General features: G+C 39.4%; 11 protein-coding genes across 11 annotated transcripts; 5 read left to right on the top strand and 6 right to left on the bottom strand.

The window, feature by feature from the left end:
- Positions 1 to 81: 81 nt before the first annotated feature.
- On the bottom strand, positions 82 to 1182 carry CYC2 (oxidoreductase; the record flags this gene model as incomplete). Its single annotated transcript, XM_056231218.1, has 1 exon — positions 82 to 1182. The coding sequence occupies one exon, from the start codon at positions 1180 to 1182 to the stop codon at positions 82 to 84; it is 1101 nt and encodes a 366-aa protein (XP_056085059.1).
- Positions 1183 to 1519: 337 nt separating this feature from the next.
- Positions 1520 to 2386, bottom strand: PEP12 (SNAP receptor PEP12; the record flags this gene model as incomplete). The annotated part of the gene is made up of 1 exon (XM_056231217.1): positions 1520 to 2386. The coding sequence occupies one exon, from the start codon at positions 2384 to 2386 to the stop codon at positions 1520 to 1522; it is 867 nt and encodes a 288-aa protein (XP_056085058.1).
- Positions 2387 to 2639: 253 nt separating this feature from the next.
- Positions 2640 to 5006, top strand: SHE4 (She4p; the record flags this gene model as incomplete). Its single annotated transcript, XM_056231216.1, has 1 exon — positions 2640 to 5006. The coding sequence occupies one exon, from the start codon at positions 2640 to 2642 to the stop codon at positions 5004 to 5006; it is 2367 nt and encodes a 788-aa protein (XP_056085057.1).
- A 657-nt stretch (positions 5007 to 5663) lies between these two features.
- Positions 5664 to 7889, top strand: AKR2 (putative palmitoyltransferase AKR2; the record flags this gene model as incomplete). Its single annotated transcript, XM_056231215.1, has 1 exon — positions 5664 to 7889. The coding sequence occupies one exon, from the start codon at positions 5664 to 5666 to the stop codon at positions 7887 to 7889; it is 2226 nt and encodes a 741-aa protein (XP_056085056.1).
- Positions 7890 to 8210: 321 nt separating this feature from the next.
- Positions 8211 to 10325, top strand: EXO1 (Rad2 family nuclease EXO1; the record flags this gene model as incomplete). Its single annotated transcript, XM_056231213.1, has 1 exon — positions 8211 to 10325. The coding sequence occupies one exon, from the start codon at positions 8211 to 8213 to the stop codon at positions 10323 to 10325; it is 2115 nt and encodes a 704-aa protein (XP_056085055.1).
- A 1319-nt stretch (positions 10326 to 11644) lies between these two features.
- Positions 11645 to 12967, top strand: HMS1 (Hms1p; the record flags this gene model as incomplete). The annotated part of the gene is made up of 1 exon (XM_056231212.1): positions 11645 to 12967. One exon carries the CDS (start codon positions 11645 to 11647, stop codon positions 12965 to 12967), a length of 1323 nt encoding a protein of 440 aa, XP_056085054.1.
- Positions 12968 to 13305: 338 nt separating this feature from the next.
- SKDI15G1860 (uncharacterized protein) lies at positions 13306 to 13515 on the bottom strand (the record flags this gene model as incomplete). The annotated part of the gene is made up of 1 exon (XM_056231211.1): positions 13306 to 13515. The coding sequence occupies one exon, from the start codon at positions 13513 to 13515 to the stop codon at positions 13306 to 13308; it is 210 nt and encodes a 69-aa protein (XP_056085053.1).
- Positions 13516 to 14050: 535 nt separating this feature from the next.
- DFG16 (Dfg16p) lies at positions 14051 to 15898 on the bottom strand (the record flags this gene model as incomplete). The annotated part of the gene is made up of 1 exon (XM_056231210.1): positions 14051 to 15898. One exon carries the CDS (start codon positions 15896 to 15898, stop codon positions 14051 to 14053), a length of 1848 nt encoding a protein of 615 aa, XP_056085052.1.
- Positions 15899 to 18063: 2165 nt separating this feature from the next.
- SKDI15G1840 (uncharacterized protein) lies at positions 18064 to 18312 on the bottom strand (the record flags this gene model as incomplete). The annotated part of the gene is made up of 1 exon (XM_056231209.1): positions 18064 to 18312. One exon carries the CDS (start codon positions 18310 to 18312, stop codon positions 18064 to 18066), a length of 249 nt encoding a protein of 82 aa, XP_056085051.1.
- Positions 18313 to 18400: 88 nt separating this feature from the next.
- CIN5 (Cin5p) lies at positions 18401 to 19270 on the top strand (the record flags this gene model as incomplete). Its single annotated transcript, XM_056231208.1, has 1 exon — positions 18401 to 19270. The coding sequence occupies one exon, from the start codon at positions 18401 to 18403 to the stop codon at positions 19268 to 19270; it is 870 nt and encodes a 289-aa protein (XP_056085050.1).
- Positions 19271 to 19975: 705 nt separating this feature from the next.
- Positions 19976 to 21745, bottom strand: STI1 (Hsp90 cochaperone STI1; the record flags this gene model as incomplete). Its single annotated transcript, XM_056231207.1, has 1 exon — positions 19976 to 21745. One exon carries the CDS (start codon positions 21743 to 21745, stop codon positions 19976 to 19978), a length of 1770 nt encoding a protein of 589 aa, XP_056085049.1.
- Positions 21746 to 21776: the final 31 nt, after the last annotated feature.

The following is a 21776-nucleotide window of genomic DNA, read 5'->3' as shown; positions in this document are numbered from 1 at the left end:
GTAATTACCATATTAATTGTTTCGTGAGAGTTCTCTGGATTTCTACTCAGAAACAGGGCAGAAGAGATCTTTTACCCTGTACTATGAAAGTTTATACACATTCTGGGAATCCCAGCCTTTAGCATCGAGCAAGCCTTGTACTTGCCCCTGATTAAGGCCATCCTTGTTTCCAGAAATGCTACTAATATAACTTTCGGGTCCACACACCAATGCCAATATGGGCTCAAATTTGTTACCACTGACGTTTGAAAAGGGCAACAGACCTTTGTAGGGATAGGGTCTAGTGGCTGCTTTCTCAATATTTTTCAGTATTTCTTTCCTTGTTTGTTTATCGGATTCAAAAATCTGCAACTGGACCCTGTTTGAAGCTTGTAGTTTTGAAAGTATAGAATACAAGGGTCCCAACTGATTGATATTTTTGCTAGTGTGAAATATCTTCATGTTACCTCTAAATGGTGACTCCGTTAAAAGTAATTGCAGGGCCGTCACCACTCCAGTACCTGCAGTGAACATAATTACATCGTAAGGCTGATAAATGTATTTTGGATTTTCATTATTGATATTAATCCCTTTATTGAAATTATTCATGTATAAACAATCACGAGATCTTTTCAATTCATCAGGCAAATGCGGAAACTCATAATCAACAAATGGACCCCTTATTTCAATTACATGGTCCTTAGGAAGGCGGTGCAGCCATCTTGCAACCTCTCCATTTTCATACTTTTTGATATAGAAGGACAACTTCCCGTCTGCATTGTCACCATCTTTCAAAATCTCCGTTTCATTTGAAGTTGGGTTAAATTCAAGCGGTAGAGGCGTATAACTGCGAACAACCATGACTTCTGGTTGCTTGATTTCGACAGACCATATATGTTCTGCGGTCATCAACGACCACATGTTAACCTTCTGCTTGACCAACGGAGTCACCTCCAGCAAAAAATGCGATGAATCAATATCTTGCTTGTGTGAAATTCTATACTTGACAAAATGAGATGGAGATAGCTCATATTTATTTTTCTTGTCGTCAAAGTAACCGTGACTTAAATAGCTACCTATTAATCCAGTTGTAAGTACGGCGCTTGTGATCAGATATACCTTAGAATGACTGATTTTCTTTGATGAAATGTGAAGCCTCCGTGCTATTCGAGGACCCGATGAAGCATATTTTGTCCACAGCATACCTTTTCTTCAGTTTCGTTGTTTTCTTTTTCTATGATTTTCAACCACACCTGACGTTGTCAGAGGCTGTATTTTTCACATTTGTATTAGGAAGTGTTATTAGTCCTTGATTAAAGAATGATATACCTGCGACTTTTCAAAGAGGAAAGAAAGAGCGAGAAATTGGAGCGTTGGATAGTTCTTTCTGTTTACGGCTGGCTGAAACGTAAAAGAAAACATCTATCATTATGCCAACAACAGATTCTCGAAAGTAAACCTCAAGTAAGTCCGCGAAACATTGTAATTCCGCTCTATATACGCATACTATGTGTCATGATTATTTAAATATGTCAACAAGCTAAATCTTCATGATGAGAAAAATAAAGAAAAGCATTACGAGAAGAACAACCAACAAGTATACTCTCCACCGGCTCGTCCGTTTCTGATACCGCATGGCCTTCCTTAACTCATTTGAAGCCATTTGAGTGTTATCCGATGTTGTGTAAATATTTGCTTCAATGTTGTCGACTAAAACACCTTGTTGTTGAACGACACTTCCCAAATCTTTGAAAATCTCATTCAACTCCGTAATACCTCTTTCGATGTTACTGATTTCCTGGTCTCTTTGCTCGATGAGATTTTGTTGATAGGCAAACTCTTCGTTATTTATTGGGTCTCTCTCGATGACTATTTGGCTGCTTGGTATTCGAGTACTTATTTGGCTATTCTGACCTTGCTCTTCATCTAGAAGAGCGGCATTGTTTGCCATTTCAGTTGCTTCAAGGGATTCTCTCGCCTTTTCATTAACTTGTTTCATTACTTCAGTGAATTGCCGCTGAATACCTTGAAATTCTTGTAAAGAATAACTAACATCTCTCACAAGTTTTTCTCTAGCTATTATCTGTGTCCTATCTAGACTAGCTTCCTCTATGGCGTCGATCTTTTTCACTGATGTGTTGACTTTTTTGATAAGTTCACCTATTTCTTCTATCTTTGCAACAGATCTCCTATTAATTTTCTCCACTACCTTCGCACTTACATCTCCCTTATCTATGAACGACTTTAAGGTCGTGGTAAATTGCTGCAGAGTGCTTATTTGACCATTTATTTCAAATAACTCCGCAGCAACATCCTCTTTCAACGTTTGAAACTCAGGCGAATCACTGAATCTAGGGCCATCCCAGACCGTTTCATTATCATTACCAAAAAATCCATCTTCCGACATTCTCAATCAACTAAGATTCCTAGACCTCGCTTTGTATTCTGCCATATGAACAGTCACTTAGATATTTGTTGCAGGCGTATTTTGTTATATAGGGGATCGATACTATAATTTGAAAAGGGAATCGTTAATCATGATGATTCTCAGCCGTGATAATTCATGAAGTGTTGCGCCAATAAAATGCTTCTAGCTAGTAGCGAGCAGATCTGTGTCTAAAGGGTTCATATCAAGAGGTTATCCAAGATTTAGTGTCGCAATGCCATTGAGTGAGAGGCAGAACAATTCAATAGACATATCTGCCATTGATAATCTTTGCGCTGCGTTTGGCGAGACCTTGGCATCTGCCCCTGATGTTCAGAAATACAATGATGCCGTAACTGAAGTTTTCCGGTTAAGAGGATATTCTGAGTCTGGGAAGTTACGTGCTGATGTAGCCGACAGCAAAACTTTTAAAGATAGCCAGAAAATTGAAGAAATATTGACCAGATCTTACCAAGACCATTCTGAGTCCCGGGCGCATTTATCAAAGTATATACAAGAAGATATCCCTTTTGCACTCAATTTGTTCGAAACACTATCAAGATCATCTGTACATGTTCTCGTTGGTTGCTTTTCCGACAAAAATGCAACAACTGAATTGCTAAATGAATTGCAAGTGAGAATACATTATGGTGAGGATGTTCACGCCACATATTTACTCAGCGTGGTTCTTCAACTATTGAATAAATTCAAATATGACTTTAAAGATGTCCGTTTTTTAGTGAAGGAACTCATTTTACGCATAAATGAAGATGAAGTGAAATCGATGATGCTCATAATTTTTGCTGAACTGCAGTCAAATTTTCAGGAGGACTTTGACAAAGCTGTCGTCGATTTCATGAACAGTCTAATTGTCGAGGCGGAAATCGGTGTGGGAAATGATCCATTGTCCATTATAGTCAAAACTCTCTCTGAATTGTATCCTTCGTTAACGGCACTGTGTTCCGAGATATTTTTAAGCAATGGACTAAGTAAACTTTTAAAAAAAAGAGTGTTTGAAGAACAGGACTTGCAGTTCACGAAAGAGCTGCTACTACTATTATCTGCTGCATGCATTGACGAGACCATGAGGGTGTACACTACTGAAAATTACCTTCAACTCTTAGAAACATCATTGAACTTGAAAGATATACAAATTTACTCTGCACTGGTGCTAGTTAAGACATGGTCTTTCACAAAGTTAACAAACGTAAACATAACACGACTGTCTGAAATCTTCATAAGTGCTTTATCAAGATGTTCAATAACTAAAATAGAAGACGCAAATGAACCTACGGTTGGATCTGAGGAGATTACCAAAGTTGAAATGTCGGTTGAAGCGCTGGCATATTTAAGTCTTAAACCTTCAGTTAAGAATATGATCAGAACTAATGACGGCTTTATTAGAATACTATTAAGTATGATCAAAGGCCAGAAGATGACGCACTTCTTATACGGTCTTTTGGTTATTATTGCCAATTTAACCACCTTACCAGAGGAAACTAATGGTGGTTCTCAATCAGTTAATGATTTGAAAAACTATGCAGATTTGAAAGGTCCGAACGCAGAGAATGCGGCTAAAGATAAAGAAACAAAAGAAGATATTACTTTGTTTGGCGAGAAGTACGTCCTGAATACTGAATTGATTTCCTTTTTGAAAAGTAAAATACAGAGCCTGAGCCTCAATTGCAAACAACAAGTGGTAAGGGTGATCTATAATATAACGCGCTCAAAGAAATTTATTCCTCAATGCATTGCACAGGGCGGTACTACTATCATTTTAGAATATCTAGTCAGCAAGCAAGACGTAGGGGAGGCGATACGGATTTTAGGATGTCGTGCCTTATCAAGAATGCTAATATTCACCAATCCAGCATTAATATTTAAGAAGTACTCTGCATTAAACGCTATTCCTTACTTGTTTGAGTTGTTACCAAGGTTAACACCCGTGGACGACAATCCGTTGCATAACAACGAGCAAATAAAACTGACAGATAATTATGAGGCGTTACTAGCTCTGACCAACTTGGCCTCATCAGAAACTTCTGATGGTGAAGAAGTTTGCAAGCACATCGTTTCCACAGAGGGTTATTGGTCCACAATTGAGAACCTGATGTTGGACGAAAATGTCCCGTTGCAAAGGTCAACATTGGAGCTTATAAGCAATATGATGAGTCATCCGTTAACAATTGCTGCTAAGTTTTTTAACCTGGAAAACCCTCAAAGTTTGAGAAACTTCAATATTTTGGTAAAACTACTACAACTATCCGACATCGAGTCCCAACGAGCTGTGGCCGCTATCTTTGCTAACATCGCCACTACTATCCCATTAATAGCTAAGGAACTCCTGGCCCAGAAGGAACTAATCGAGAATGCCGTTGAGGTATTTGCGGATCAACTTGACGATATTGAACTAAGACAAAGATTACTCATGCTATTTTACGGACTGTTCGAAATGATACCGGATGACACCTCCAACGAGAAGTATCCCTTGCTGCAAGAAAACCAGAAACTAAAGGATGCCCTGAATATGTCTTTGGAGAGAAATGACTTGGGGCCAGAATTTTCAGCAGCGATTCCTTCTATTCTCTCCAAGATTAAATAAGGTCTAAATGTGAAATGAAGTGCCACGCCTAACGTTCTTTCTAAAGGTTCTGATGACAACTTGGTGATGAATCCCAAAAAAATACTACGTAGGATTTTTATAAGCGGAGGAATATCCCCAGACAGCAGCGCTCTTTACATATTTTGTTCTAATTTTACTTCTCTTAACACTACTCAACAAGATGGTTAGTACCAGAAATTAAAGTTTTCTGTGAAAGAATCCGCTCTGAAAAACAGATGAAAAAAGCGCCTTTTTCCCTGCAAAATTGCTTTGGTGCGATGGCCAAGCGAACAATAGAAGTCAAGGAGATGGATGATCTTCTCTTTTTTGTTTTTTTAAGTTGACTTCGTGCAGTATGCGATGTACCAAGTTTGTTGTTAAACGAGCTTGACCTCTGAATCGCTTAATCTTAGTCGACTTCGCTAAACTGAAGTTGTATGGCTGCTATTTCTGATCATCTGAAACTGTCTTTCGTTAAGTGACTCTCGACTATTCACCTAATCGTTTGCAATTAGGAAGTGCTAATACTTTGCGTTTTACGTTAGCAGGCAGTAAATTCTATTTAGTTGTTGTTTTTGCTAGGGAATCGTGAAACTCATCGGTCAAATAAAATACTATCATTATCTGAGGAACATTTCATTGTTTGATATTACCAGCATGTCAGCCAGTCATGATCAGAATATGGAAGGAAGTTCTACCGAGACACTAGATGCGGCTCAACACGCTGCAACCGCCTTGGCTGGTGGCCAAACACCTCTCATGGGCGCCCAATCGGATGCTGAGTTTGTGGTTGATGTTTTCATCGAAGCTGTCAAAGACGGAAATTTAAAGGTGGTGAAAGATGTGGTTGAAAGTGGAGCCATCGATATTAACAAAGACTGCTGTGATGAACTTCCGGGGCTGCATTGGGCCTGTATTAGGAATAGACTTTCCGTAGCAAAATTCCTAGTACATATGGGAGCGAATCCTAATCAAACAGCTGGCCCTGAGAGGGCTACCGCTTTGCACTGGGCCGCAAGATATGGTCACGTCTACATTGTTGATCTGCTTCTCAAGCATGGCGCTGATTCAATGCTCGTGGACGGGCAGGGCCTTAACATTTTGCATTTTAGCGTCTACAGTTCCAATATTTTGCTTATTGTTTATGTCCTTTGTTTCGTCGTAAACAACAATAACAATATCGACATCGATTCAAGGGATAAGAATAATAGGACACCGTTATTGTGGGCAGCATATCAAGGCGATTTTCTCACTGTAGAACTTTTGCTAAAGTTTGGTGCCACTGTTGCGCTAGTAGATAATAGAGGTTTCAATGCACTTCATTGTGCCATAATAGGAGGTGACCAAAGGGTCATATGTGATCTAGTCCTTAGCGGTGCAAATTTTTACGAAAGAAATAATCAGAAGCAAGACTGTTTTGATCTAGCTGAGGGAATGGGAACAAAATCACTATTCGAGCACGCGTTACAACATCATGGATATGACAGACTTGGAAACCAAAAGGATAAACTATTCAGAAAAATCTCGCATGCACAGTTCACGACATTTTTGTCACCTTTTTTACTTATGATTTACACTTACTCGATTTCGCTGATTCTTTCTCCAGTGCTAGCCATCATACTTTCTCTACTGGTAACCGTTGTTACCGTGAATACTCTGAAAAAATTTGTATTACCTTCTTTTCCAAAAAGAAACATCTACAAAGTTTCTTTAACAAGAACACCCTTTTTCAGTGGCCTCTTCTTATCCACATTCTGCTTTCTGATATTTATATGGACAAAAAAGTTGTATCCATACAGCGTTTCTGACTATACTATGAAAAACATGCAATTTTTAACAACTTCTCTTTTCACTATCATAATATTCCTGAAATTGGTAAGATCGGATCCTGGATGTCTAAAGACGGACGATAGTTCCACTTCAATACAAGAAACAATAAAAAAGTTGATTCAGTTGGGAAAATTTGACAAGGAAAATTTTTGCGTGGAAACTCTAGAGAGAAAATCGTTAAGAAGTAAATACTCTGTTTTCAGTGGGGCCCTAGTGGCCAGGTTTGATCATTACTGTCCATGGATTTATAACGATATTGGCTTGAAAAATCACAAGCTTTCTTTGTTTTTCGCTATGACAGTCCAATATCACATGTTTTTATTCATGTGGTTGAGTTTAGCGTATTTTAAGAAAACCAACCATATTTACGAACAAGTTGATGAGTATGCAAAATGTACATTCCTCAAAAATGAAACTTTATGTAAAGGTTCCAATTACGATCCCTCTACCTTCTTTTTATTCATCTGGATCAGTGTAAACTTTGTGTGGCTGGGAGCTATGCTGAGTGTTCAGTTTTTCCAGATATTGAAGGGAATTACAACTCCTGAATTGTTCACTTTGATTAAGGAAGAACGAAGAGCAGAGACTTTCAATCTAATACCATTCGAGAACCCAATATATTCCATCCAGAATACTAAGGACAGCGATATAAGGTCCGAAAGTCCAGTTGGGACAGCTGTCACTCACACTATTTCTATTGACAGTTTGGAACCAAGAGATAAACGCCATGCAATTCTAAACGCGTGCTTTTCAATGGTTGGTATAAACCAGTGGCTTGTCACCCTCAAGGAAATGTTCGGCATAACCCACCTTTTGCGTGGGCAAATTCAACCGCAACACCGCACTTCGTTGCTTCTAAACTTTTTATTGACGAACCACTGGAAGACAAACTTGACAGATTTTTGGTTAAACAGTGATGTAACGGCGCCCTTATGGCAGCGATTCTTCTACTCTTCTGACACTTCAAAGGCTATGCTAGGTGGTGTTGAAGTAGACTATTACGAGTTATACGAATATCCCGCCCGAGATGGGGAAACGATACGTTCAGGCTAACTTCGTGTTTCATTTAACTTTTTTTCTTCATAGGGCATTTATTTGTATATACTTTTTTCTTACGCGTCTTTTAACCCAACCCTTTGCGGAGGTACGATAATTCATTTTGTGCACAGTAAAATTTGCGTGATTGATGGCAAAAGGATCTTTCGAGAAATATGTACAATAATTTCCTGTAAGAAAAATCCTGTCGAGGAATATTTAGTCCTTACTTTTTCAAGTATATTTATATGCTGTCATAGAACAATTGTTGTTGTTGCTTCTTGTAGTGAATTAAAAAAATAAAAGGAAACACAACGAGATTGAAAAGTGTAGAAAGGAATGGGTATTCAGGGTCTTCTTCCTCAATTAAAGTCTATTCAAAATCCAGTGTCACTACGTAGATATGAAGGAGAAGTATTAGCAATTGATGGCTATGCGTGGCTACATAGAGCTGCCTGCTCATGCGCCTATGAACTTGCAATGGGAAAGCCGACCGATAAGTACTTACAGTTCTTCATCAAACGATTAAGTCTGTTGAAAACTTTCAAAGTTGAACCATATTTGGTGTTTGATGGAGATGCCATTCCTGTCAAAAAATCCACCGAATTTAAAAGAAGGGACAAGAGACAGGAGAACAAAGCCATCGCTGAGAGACTGTGGGCCTGCGGAGAAAGGAAAAATGCTATGGACTATTTCCAAAAATGTGTTGATATAACTCCTGATATGGCGAAGTGTATCATATGTTACTGTAAGCTTAACGGTATTCGTTACATTGTGGCCCCATTTGAGGCAGACTCTCAAATGGTATATTTAGAACAAAAGAACATTGTGCAAGGAATAATTTCCGAAGATTCAGATCTCCTCGTCTTTGGATGTCAACGTCTCATTACCAAGTTAAACGATTATGGAGAATGTTTAGAAATATGTCGAGATAATTTCAATAAACTCCCTAAGAAATTTCCGTTGGGATTGTTAACGGATGAAGAAATTAGAACAATGGTTTGTTTATCTGGTTGTGATTACACCAATGGAATCCCCAAAGTCGGCTTAATTACCGCCATGAAATTGGTTAGAAGGTTTAATACCATGGAAAGAATACTCCTGAGGATACAGCGAGAGGGAAAACTTGCAATTCCAGATGCATACATCGATGAATACGAAGCTGCGGTCTACGCATTTCAATTTCAAAGGGTCTTTTGTCCTATTCAGAAGAGGATAGTGAGTTTGAATGAAATTCCACTGCATTTAAGAGATACCGAAAGTAAAAGAAAGAAGCTCTATGAATGCATTGGCCATGTCATACATAGAGAAACCCAAAAAAGGCAAATTGTCCATTTTGATAACGATATAGACCACCACTTGCACTTCAAAATTGCTCAAGGGGATTTGAACCCATACGATTTTCATCAACCGCTGGCTAACAGAGAGCACAAATTGCAACTGGTATCCAAATCAAACTTGGAGTTCGGGAATAGTAACATTAACTGCACTGGAGTCAAAAATAAACCAATAGAATCATTCTTTCATAAAGTACAAGGAGGGGATCATGCCTCTAAAGTTGTTACTAACGTTCATAAAATAAGGCAATTGGAAGATAAGCTGACAATGACTATTAAACGTAGGAAATTAAGTAATGTTGATGCAGTTCAAGAGACTTTGCAGGGCACAAGAAGCAAATTCTTCAATAGAACGTCCATGACTATTATAGAAGACTTTAATGAAGAAAACATCTCACAAAATTATACAGAGGAAGCAAATGCACAGCCACCAATGGGCTCTATTTCCGAGTCCCAGTTATCCACCCAAATACCCAGCTCTTTTATCAAAAACAATCTAGAAGTTGATGACAATCCAAGCGAAGAAGTGTCTGAAGTCGTAAGCGACGTTGAAGAACATCGAAGAATTAAGGAATGCCTTGACAAAGAGACCATGGGCGACGAAGTGCATAGCACAGACGATGATGATGATGATGATACTACCGAAGATTACAGCGAAACCGCTGAGCAAAGGACTCCGACAAGCAGTACTAGCTCATTACCAGGATCATCGCAAAGAAGCATATCGGGGTGCACAAAGGTCTTGCAAAGATTTAAATACTCTTCGTCTTTTAGTGGAGTAAGTGACGGTAGGCAACCACTATTTCCGCGCAATGTTAATCAAAAAAGTAAAGGGATAGTATACGTTAATCAAAACAGAGATCATGATTATGAAAGTGAAGATGATAAGGCCCAAGTCGTGCAAAGACCATCTCTAAGAAAAACTCTCATCGGTAATAGGTCACAAAGAATAATTGTTGGCATGAAAAGTGCCGATGAAAAAAAGCCATACAACTCATCACCCATTTTGCATGAGGAGAGCGAAAAGAGAGACGTTGGAGTTACCAAACAAAACCAAACCCGGCCAGCGGTTAGGTCCATCTCCTTGCTTTCCCAATTCGTTTATAAAGGTAAATAAAAGTTATGTACCGCATGTCTCATATTGGTTGTGTATTTTTACGTAAAAAAAATAGTCGAAATGCCTCAAGACAAGAATTGAAAAATTAACGATTACTGAAGCAAGCAAGATACATCTCAAGAGCTAAAATCTCCTCCTTTCAGGAAGAGACCTCTCTGTATTAGGCCAGTAGAAAGCTAGTAAATGTGTCAAATGAAGCCACAAGTATGTTTGCCCCACCCAAAACAATGCACGCCGCATGTCAGCAAAACTTTATATGCTTTAAACATGCGCTAGACCTCTGGAATTCTCCTCTTTTCCCTTCTTATACCCCTCTTGTCTATCCATCGAGCCGCTATCGCTGTGCTTTGGCTCTTCAATGAACGAACGCTCAATACAATCCAAACCTTAACTTTTCGCTCGCTCTCAATTGCCAAAAAAAAAAATCTCTTCTAACTTTATTCCTGTGCTGACTAATGCTTGCACGGGCGATTAAAGAGGAGGAGGAACGGAGGGCCAGTAGAAACGGAACCGTTCTGGCACCCGGAGCGCGGCTTTGGACAATAAAAAAGTTGCTGCAGCTTTGTTCCCGTGGACGCCAAGAAGCCCCTTCCACAAAAAATTGACATCACAACCTTTTATTCTCCGCAGTGTTTCTTGCCTACGAATCCCACGACTACTTCTAGCTCGGGGTGTACGTATGTTAATCACCGAGCGCGCGGTACCCCTCCTTTCCGCTCGGTACGAGGAATTCCGCGCCGGTTCTGGCCTTTTTTTGGATTCCAGCTAGCCTGTGCTTGTTAAGCAACGTGCCTTCTCCCTGCCGCTGAATATTACTGCAGACATTGAGATCTCAGTCGAAAAACGTGGGAGGAAAAAGGGTACGCCGTTAAAAGCGTAGACACAATCCCACTTGTTGTGCCTAGTCTTCTCTGCTGCATTTTCATTATCTCTTCGAGCTTTTTTTCTCTTCCATCATTGTTTTATTTTCACCTCGAGTGCGTTCCTGGAAAAACGAAAAGCTGGTATTGTATTTCCAGCTCAGGTGTTCTCTTCGTATCTTTCTTAAGAGCAGCAAAGCCTTTTATATATCCTGCTTCAATATCTTAAGCCCCAGGCATCGTTACACTTGATTTAATCTTATCGCATATAATCAAGCTCAATATTATAAGACTACGCTTCCAATTTTATTTCTTTCGCTCGTTTTGCTTTGAGATAGTTTCCCAAGACCGCTTAGAGATAGTTTAACAATTTGTCACACCCACCCACCCATTCGCTTAGAACATAGAATAGCTGCAGTTCAGTACTCATTTTAGCAACGATAAGAGTATAAATTGGGAATGCCAAATTTTCAAAACTCTTTTTCTGGCCGTTCGGAAACCGATTCTGTGATGAACGACTTGAGTAATAAAGTTGCCATTAAGGTCTTCGATTGTAGAAGTGCCCAGGATGGCAATGAAGAGCAGGGTGTTAACGTTACTACAAACCAAACGTATTTAATGTTTCAAAGTAACAATTTTAATGTACCGCAGCCGGCCTATAACTCCAATAGTTTGGGCTCTCAAGGACCTTCAACGCAGGCATATTACGCGCCATTCCAAGCTCCAGTTCACCTTCAGCCTCCCATGCCCCCTGTATATAGAAACAGCGCATATTCCACCACAGATCAGTATAGCGACTCGTCGTTTCCTAACACATCTAGTCATGGATCAGTGATCGATAACAACTATTATACTGATGCCTTGAATTCTATACCTACGACAACAACTGGCAGTACCACAATGACTGCAGACAATGGTGATACTATCGATGGTGAGGATTATATCCATAACATGGAAGCCTTCAACAATAATGACAACGAAAATATCGATAATCTAAAGCGAACTGCACTGAAATCTGAACGAGACCCAAATCTTCTTTCAGCAGCGTCAATTGTGAAAAAAGAACAGCTTTTCGATGACCTACTTCCTTTATCGAAGAATGAGTCAGCCTTAGTCACTGCAGATGAGATGAAGACTTCTCTGAGTCTGGAAAATCTTGACGATGACAATACCGATAGCAATGATAACGAAATAATGGATGGTAATGATCTGAGCTTTAAGCTAAGAACTTCCCCCATGCGGAAACATTTCCATGTAACTCCTAAAAGAATAAAAAGGGTGAGAACTGGTAGAGTTTCGCACAACATAATTGAAAAGAAATACCGTTCCAACATCAACGATAAAATCGAGCAATTAAGGAGAACTGTTCCAACGTTAAGAGTAGCTTATAAAAAATGTAATGATCTTCCCATTACGTCCAGAGATTTGTTAGGCTTAGATGGTCTAGAACCAGCTACGAAACTAAACAAAGCATCCATTCTAACGAAATCTATCGAATACATTTGTCATTTGGAAAGAAAATGTTTACAGTTAAGCTTGGCTACCCAGCACTTATCAAACGATACGCGCGAATCATTTGTTCAACTAACCCAATCACCTCATTCCTTGATTGATAATAATAGCGCTAATGAACAAAACACAAACTGCCAGCAGCAGCGGCAGCGACAAAAACAACAACAACCATTGCGTAACATTCAATATAATATTCCACATCAAAACGGCCTCATGACTGGCACTGACAATTCACATGATATGGATTTTAACAACGCAGGAGACCTATAATCTTTGGGCAATGAAATGCTTCAGACGGGGAATAACGACGAAACGAAAAAATGCTATATACCATATCTGTACTCATGTATATGCGTAACACTGTAATTTTAAACTTGCATTGAGGAATTATTCTTTTTCTTTCTTTTAAAAAGCGGATGAACCGTAAAAGGCATCATGATAGAGGCGCGACCATTACATTAATGGTCGATCATACTTTCAACCGTGCTCCAATAACAATATAGAAGAGTTCGAAAGAAGGCGTAAGTCAAAACTACATGCAAATAAATTAACGAATAACAATAAAGAGTGATAAATTATATGTTATGTAAATAAGGAGAAAAGGCAACTTAGCATTTTTCACAACTGCATTTACTCTTTTCACAAACGCACGTGGTACCGCACCTGCAATTTTCACCACAACTCTTACATTGAGAACTTTCAGGATTATGATCACATTTACACTTCTTACCACCAACACAGTTTTTAACGCAGGTGGCCCCACATTTGCAGGAGTCTTTGCAGCATTCGTTTTCGCAGGCGCACTTTTTTACAGCCATTTTAATTGTGTTAACTATATTATGTACTGTGGCATTTGAGACAAATCGTGAAATTTCATCTTTATTGAAAACGTGATGGGTACCCTTCTTTATATACTTTTCCAAATCAAGCGGCAACTCCCATATACACCCCGACCCTTTTTTTTTGTCTGGAAAGCTTACCACAGCATTAAGGACGCAATTACTATTTCCCTTTCTTCGCACTACCCACTGCTATTCCTTCCTTGAAACATTATGTGCCACGGAGTGGGGTCCAAGAAAAAGAAATAAATGGTATGGTCTCATCAATTGTTTTAGAAGTCATTCTGGTATTCACTAAACAAACCCCAGAAAGAGACATAAAACCCCTGTGACGCTGCTATTGGTCGGGACTGAACTATATCAATATGTATGTAGAGTTGCTGGATTTTATGCTCGAAAGTAACTTTGAAGTGGTATCTGTAATATTACAAATGAATATAAATTCTTTTGCAAATAGCACGGGTAAAAGTACCCGCACTTCTGTGATGATCACTTCCACCTATCAGGGCCTGCTTTAATCGCTTCTTTCGTAATCGTAAATGTGGTTGGTTCGGAGTTCAGTTTCCACACTTTCGTTGTCACTAAGATCTGTATCATGACATGATGAGCCACCAAAATGGTTGTCGATTTCGGTCCTAGTAACTGGGAGCTTTTTATACGGTCCGATCCCAGTTCCTGGCTCATATGAATTAGCTTTTCGCCTAGGCTTGCTCAATAGCTTTCGGTATTTGGATAATGTTGCTCTAGTATTGGAGTTAAAACTGGATTTATTCGGGCTTTGCTCAGGTTTATTCCTGCTTTTCACGACCTTATGCCTTCTTCTTCTTCTATCTTTTATTCTTTCAATTGGTGATTTCCAGGTAGGCGAAGGAGAAGTCACTACGCTTGATAAACCATGTGAAGTGTCGTTACTGTGAGTGCGATTTAGTTCTCGGTTTAACGTCACGGAACTTATGTGCTTGCCTAAATCGTCCTCATAATAGTTGATTGTTGGATTGGCGAAAAACTTATCTTTATTGTTTATTTTTCGCCCGAGTACAGTCTTTTTGCTTATATGTAGCTCCCTCTTTTCTAATACTCCAATCAAACCCCAAACATTTACTGTTATCAAAACTCGTAAGAAGCGAACGAAGTTGAAAGTCCATCCTCTAACATGCAAGGTGAAGGCAGCGAAAAAGATTGTTGTAAAATAAAATAAGAGAAATATTAGGATATTGTAGGTCAATAATGGTATTGTTTCGTGGTAGTTCTCCCAAAGTATTCTGAGTTTTGTCTTATACTTGCTATCCCTATTAGTTTCAGCAGTTCTCGGTAAAAGTATGTAAGCAAAATTATGCCATGTGAAGTAACAAATAACGGAGATAAAAATTGTGTATATCAGTAGTTCCACTCCCTTATAAAATATCCTTAAGACAATGAGATTTTTTCTCCAGAGAAGGTTTCCAAATAAAAGATTGTCGGCTAGGGAAAGGAAGCAACCTACAATAATAATGAAGCGAGTTCCCTTTTTCATTTTGAATGGGATCCAATTCCAAGTTGGTTTTCCATAATTAGACTGTAAGTAATGAGCAATATAAATCCAGTTTATATCACTCAAAATATTTGAAACTAATTCACATATTTTATATGAAGCAGTCTCTACAATGGAGGATTCAAATTGGCTAGCATCCTGGTAGTCATCGTGATACTGACTATTAAATATGACGGCTATAGTTTCGTTGAGGAAAACTGTTCTTATAACCGCCGAAAAAAGTACGTAAATGTGCACAAGTTTTTTCCTTCTATTGTGATTATCAGATGGAAGTAACAGCACCACTAAAAAAAGCATCCATGTTGCGACACATATACACCCGGAGGCAAACGTGATCATCATCATCCCTAAGGGGAACGGATCTTTTCCGACGTACTGGCTACTGTCATCTTGAACATTCAGATTGCTGTTAATATCACGAACAAAGTTTTGTAAAATGTGGGAAAAATTAGGATTTACACCACCATTATCACAACGAATTAGAAAGGATGGATAATTTAAAGTATAGTTATATACAAGTGAAGGCAATTCTAGAGAAATAAATCCGCCCGTCAAAACATTTGCTGTACATGAATTGCCATACTTGTTTAGTATTCTGTCATCTATTAAATCAGTGAGATTATACGCTGGAATATGATCGATGTGTTTCCGGTCGAAGTGTGGTCGATGATCAAAAGGCAGTGGTCTTCGATCGCCATTTTTATGTTTAGGAAGTGAAATCTCCACCTCTGAGGGTTTATTTCTTTCTCTTGCTCGTTTTCCATGTGCATCTATCAGTTCTAGATTGACAATTAAAATGAGGAGGTAGTAAAAATGCAATCTTACGTTCATTGACCTTGCACGTGAAGGCGTTTTGCAACCAGAAAGGTTTATAAGTGAAATATCGATAAATGCTGTTCTTGAGGCTTCGTGCTTGAGTTAATATGTGAGGACATACTAGTTTCTGCAAGTATGGCAAAGGCCTTCCTTATCTTTGACACATCTTCTAATGACTTTTTTCGCCAAAGTAAAAAACCAAAAAACCAAAAAAAAAACCACTTGATTCCGTCTTTCGAAGGTAGCAAAAGAAACATGGTGTTTGACCTCAGGTCCTAACTTCTGACTCTCTCCGTCCCAAATAGTTTGAAGTGATATTTGTACTACGTGACTTTTATATGTAAATTGATAAATTCCAGACAATTTCTGCACTTCCCATAAGATATTTACGTTAAAGAGACGGATCTTGGGTAGATAAACTGAAATGGTTTGAAGAGGCTACGATAGGAAGCAAGCAAAAGATGTGCGAGTTATACGTTAATGATACGAAGGGTCTGATGAAATGCCTGCAGGTTGTTTTGTTTGTATCTACATCTGGGTACAAAAAAAGCTTCTCAAGACGGTACTTTCACAATCAATGAAAGCATAGCAAGAGAACATTGAGATTATAATCTCTCTTTTTTGGTGTGTAAGAAAGCATTTCCAAAATAGATTGCAAAACCGATGACAAAGAAGAGAGAATGCCATCAGATGAAAGAAACGGAGCATATAGATCCATGGACAAACAAAATTTATAAAAATAGCCTTTTGAACGTAGTACCAGAAATAGAACTTCATATCTTGATTGTTGAGAGTACTAGCAGGCAAGAAGAAAACATAGCTATATGCTATGCTCATGCATTGATAATGTATTTTTTTCTTTATATTGAGCTTTCAGCAGCGTTTTTCTGGTGGAATATTTGCACCTACACACGATTTGTTACTTAGCGCTTATACACGAGGGCAAAATCAAAAGTTCTGTTAGTATTTTCTAAAAAATTCGGCCCTCTATCAGAAGGCAAATCATAAGAGAGTTCAGTGATGCATTTAAAGATCTCCTCTGTTTACATCCAAACGTAGGCGTTGACTTGCTAATGAAATTCCAAGATAGTGAGCTTTAGCCCTTTCCAAAACTGAATTAGTGTGTTGTCGAAAACTGTGTTGTCGGAAACTGTGCTCCTGGAACTGGGTTCATAATGATTATGGTTCCCCTTATAAAAGAAAAGCCAAATTAAATGGAAAGGTTATATTTATATTCTGCCACATAAGAAGTCACTATCAAAGGCACCGTGCTTTCGTTCGGAGAGCTTTATCAAAAAGAAACAAGTTCTAATATGACAGCATGATGCCATTGAGCGGGGAAAAAAACCGTCAAGATTAAGTAATTGAAAACGGCCTTTCTAATACGTTAGCGCTTCACTTACGTTTACTTGTCAATATTGTAAACTCCACGAATGGGAGAGCCTGATTCTTTCTAGGAGAAAATGCTCAAAAAAGGGAGGAATAGCAACGGTAGTACTGAGTTTTTGCTGTTTATCGTTTACATAATTCTAGAAGATATACCCTGCAGCGAAAATCAAAGGGCTCACCCCCGCAATGTACACGTAATGATGTCAGCGGGAAACTATGAAGAGGAATCTGGCCACAAAGAGGCGGTACCGAGGAAAGTTTTAGGTTAACTCTTCCCTGAAAGCTGCCGAAGATTATCACAGCTCCACATGAATCGCCGTTGCCCTCCTCTTACGTGGGATGCGTATTTTGCCCACGCCCCTTTCGCAACATACTCCTCCCAGCGGAATAAGCAAACGGAAAGGGGCCAGGAGGAAGGATCCGAGTGGATTCGTGCCGCCATTCTTAGGAGTGCAAGAGGGTGATCTCATATTGAGAAAACGCGTGGAAACGCAAAAATCGCCGTGAGAGTTCCTTTCATACTTTAAATGACTTTTCCTTAGAAATCACCGAATGAAGAAGTCAAATCTACAGGCACTTGCTTTAAATCTATTGTTGGCTGTTTTCTAGCAATACAACCAAATCCTTCAGCCCAGCCGGAAAAAAGGGAAATTAACTTTGTATGGGCAGCTCTGACGCAATGCGGGAGGGGTATTCTCGAGCGGAAATATCACGGCGCTGAAAAATCGGAACCGGAGTTGCGTCACCGATTTGAACGGTGACATGCAAAGAAAATTTTGTTGGCACTAAATCTAGAGGATGGCTTGAGGGTAGGAGGAGTAGTAGGCAAAAAATAGCCAAAAGCAGAAAGGCAAGTGCCCTGTTAGTGGCAGGGAGAAAGTAATTTGATAAGGATCGCCTCCCCACTCGAGAAAACAGGTAATGCCTGCATCATTATTAAATTGAAATATATAAAAAGGAACAAGGTAATACATTTTCATCACGCATCTCTTGCTTAGGAATAGGAAATTAGATAATATCCAATTATTAGTAGCGGCCATTTGCAAAAAATAATATCCCCCTATATATAAAATAAGAAACCTTTTAGAAAATAAGACGCCCGGCAAATCCGACACAAGAACTACTCAAATGTTAATGCAAATAAAGATGAACAACCATCCTTCGAATTTCCAACCTGTTTTAGTTTCTCATCCAATGAGCAGAGATAGCACCACGCCAAAAAAAATTACGGACAAAGATTTCCTTCCAAGTTCTGTAGGATTTATCAAGGAAGAAAACAGACCTAGCCTGTATACGATTCCGGTAGTCACATCTAACGTCACTCTACCGCAGATTCAACTCCCCAAGATTGGGACACTTGAAGAGCCGGCATTTGAAAGCAGAACTGGGTCGATTACGGATCTTTCTGCTAGAAGAAACTCCGTTAACATAGGAGCATTGTGTGAAGATGTTCCAAATGCTGCCGGACCACGCATTCCAAGACCGGTTACAATGATTGGTTCGGTTCCTGCACCTCTGCCAAGACTAAACATGTCGCAACTAACAGATGCCCACTCAAACTATCACTTCAATTCTAACCAGTATACCGCATCCCATACATCGTTGGAACCCTTTTACACTACAACATCTACTTTCGCTAATCCCCCGATTGCTTCATACTTTCCCTCGAATAGCACGCCAACAACAAGAAAAAACAGTACCACCATGAATTGCCTCTCCGAAGAAAAACGTCGGGTTTCCGTTTCTCTTTCGGAACAAGCTTTCAATGAAGGAGAAAGGTATAATAATGACGGGCAGTTGATCGGCAAAACAGGTAAACTGCTAAGAAATACAAAGAGAGCGGCTCAAAATAGAAGTGCACAAAAGGCGTTTAGAAAACGCCGTGAAAAGTACATCAAGGATCTTGAAGAAAAATCCAATCTATTTGACGAGTTGGTAAAGGAAAACAGGGAATTGAAAAATATGATCAAATCTTTAAAATCCAAGGTGAAAGAGTAAAGAAACAGATATGAATAGTTCTACTGAAATCCAGAAAGTCTCAAAATATGAAGTGGGTGTCCCTTCAGGGGGAAATGCAACCACCGTCCCCGAGAAAAAGATGCATAAAGTGGCGAGATATAATGAGACAGAAAACAATATTATGGTTCCGGTCTCAGGCAGCCAATATTAGGTAATCAACAAAACTTTATTATAATTATTTAGTTTTTGTTTCCTTCATCACCCCTTTTTTTCATGGCAGGCACATCAAGAATAGAAAAAGGAGTCGAGAGTGTAAAAATACACGTACAAAATACATTACAAGAACGATTTGGTTAAATCAGGATTCAAAAGTTTACTTCCCCTTATTTTCAATTTAACGGATATTTACATGACTTATTTTTTCCTCGCTTTTTCGCCCTTCTGATGTAACGAATATTGTTGACGTAATATAAGATGACTCCGGTTACCAGAAAAGCTACAATCAGGAATTCCCTAGGGCTGATCGGAAAAGGAAATCATTAGACGAGGTGGTGTGAGGTCAGAGGAACGTTTTCTCGGGCAAAAAAAACAAATCTTTTGAAGTCCGGTTTTTCTTCAAATTTTACAGTGGCGGGCGGATAAACTTAGGTATACAAACTGAGAAAGATCATTATATGTACATATGTTGGTATGTAAGACGGTAAAAACAAAATCGAGAATAAAAAAGTAAAGTTATTTTTAATTTTAGCGACCAGTGCGGATTATACCAGCAGCAATCAAAGTTTGAATCTTCTTGAATACTGCTGGGTTTTTCATATGCTCTTGTAACGCGGCAGGATTCTGTTGAGCCTGTTGCAGGATACTTTGCATGACAGGATCTTGCATGATGGCGGCCACTTCAGGATCCTTCATGGCCCTTTGATAGGTCTCTTCTGGGGTTTCGCTGCCGGTGTCCGGTTGAAATCTCTGCTGGCTTGCCTTGTAATAAAGTTGGTCAATTTCTTTGGCACTAGCACCCTTATTCACTTCTGCATCCTTGGTCCTTGCCACGTCCAATGTTTCCAAAGCAGCAGCGAATTCTTTAACGGCAATTTGTGCCGCGGCCATTCTGATGTACGCTCTCACGAAGTTAGGATCTTTTTCAATGGCTTTATTACAATCTGCGATAGCTTCGGGGAAAGACATCAACTTCGCAAGGGCAGCAGCTCTGTTAGAATATCCTCTTGCATCTTCAGGTGCTCTTTTGATCATTTCAGTATAAGCCTTAACAGCATTTGGCCAGTCACTCTTCGTGAAATATTCTTTACCTTCAAGACGAGCTTCCTCTGCCTTATCAGGATTGATGTATGCTTCAGCCTCAGCCTTTTTCTGTTCCTTCTCAACGTTCCTCAGTTTGGCCAAAATGTCAGCTGTACGATGTTCAGTCAGGGATTTTTGATAGTATTCTATGGTTTTTTTCAAGTCACCTAGTTTGTGATAAGCATTACCGATACGTGCAAATGACTTAGATATGACCTTGTAATCGGCTCTCATGTCTCTACCTTTCTCGACAGCATCGTTCAAAGTCGCAATAACGGTTTCATAGTCACCCTTTTCATATTCAGCAGCAGCACGGTTGTTCAAGTAGGTGATGTCTTTGTGTAATTCCCATGCCCTGTTGTAGTGCTCAATAGCCTCATCAAACTGGTGGGCTTTGTAAAACTTGTTACCTTCAGCCTTTTCATTGTCGGCTTCGGCTTTAGAATTGTCTTCGTCAACTTCCATTGGCTCGGGCTCCTCGGCGTCTTTCTGTTGTGGTGCTGTTGAAGAACTCTCATTCTTTGTGGTGGGAACGGCTGGTGATTCGGCATCTTTCTTTTGCTCAGAACTGCTATTGGTTACTGGCTCATTTGGCATGGAGTTTGATTCGCTTGTATCACCCATGTTTAAGTCGACGCCCATTAATGTAGCCATGATGGTCATTAATCTTGGATCGGAAAACAAATCTTGGCCAATGGCTTGCGGATTCATTTTGTAACTAATCAACTTTGCTACCAATTGAGGATCTTTCATCATTTCACTGGTTTTTGGATTTTTCTTCAGGTTTTCAATGAGATTTGGGTCAGCGAATAATTGCGTCAACCCTAAATCTGGCTGTGCCTGTCTCGCTTGTTGAGTACGATGGACCTGTTCCAACCCGTCTTTGGCGGCTTTGTTATTGGCATCTAGTTCCAGAGCTTTCTTATAGTCACTTTCAGCTTCATCAAGATCACCAAGACCTAAATGGGCGGCACCGAGTCTATTATAACCCTTGGACCAAGATGGATTGATTTTGACACATTCATTAGCATCATTCAAAGCGTCGCTGAACTTCTTCAAAGAGGTGTAACAGGCAGATCTGTTGGAAAATAAAACATGGCTTGGAGTCTCAGAGACCTCGATGGCTTTAGTGAAAAGTTCGATGGCTCCATCGTAATTCTTAGCAGTAAATGCAGCGTTACCTTGTTGCTTATATTCGTCGGCAGTCAATGACATATTTTTCGCGTATGGAATTGCTTTAAATACA

This window comes from Saccharomyces kudriavzevii (assembly GCF_947243775.1).
Source record: "Saccharomyces kudriavzevii IFO 1802 strain IFO1802 genome assembly, chromosome: 15".
NCBI lineage: Eukaryota > Fungi > Ascomycota > Saccharomycetes > Saccharomycetales > Saccharomycetaceae > Saccharomyces > Saccharomyces kudriavzevii.
This window is presented reverse-complemented; position numbering and strand designations above follow the sequence as displayed.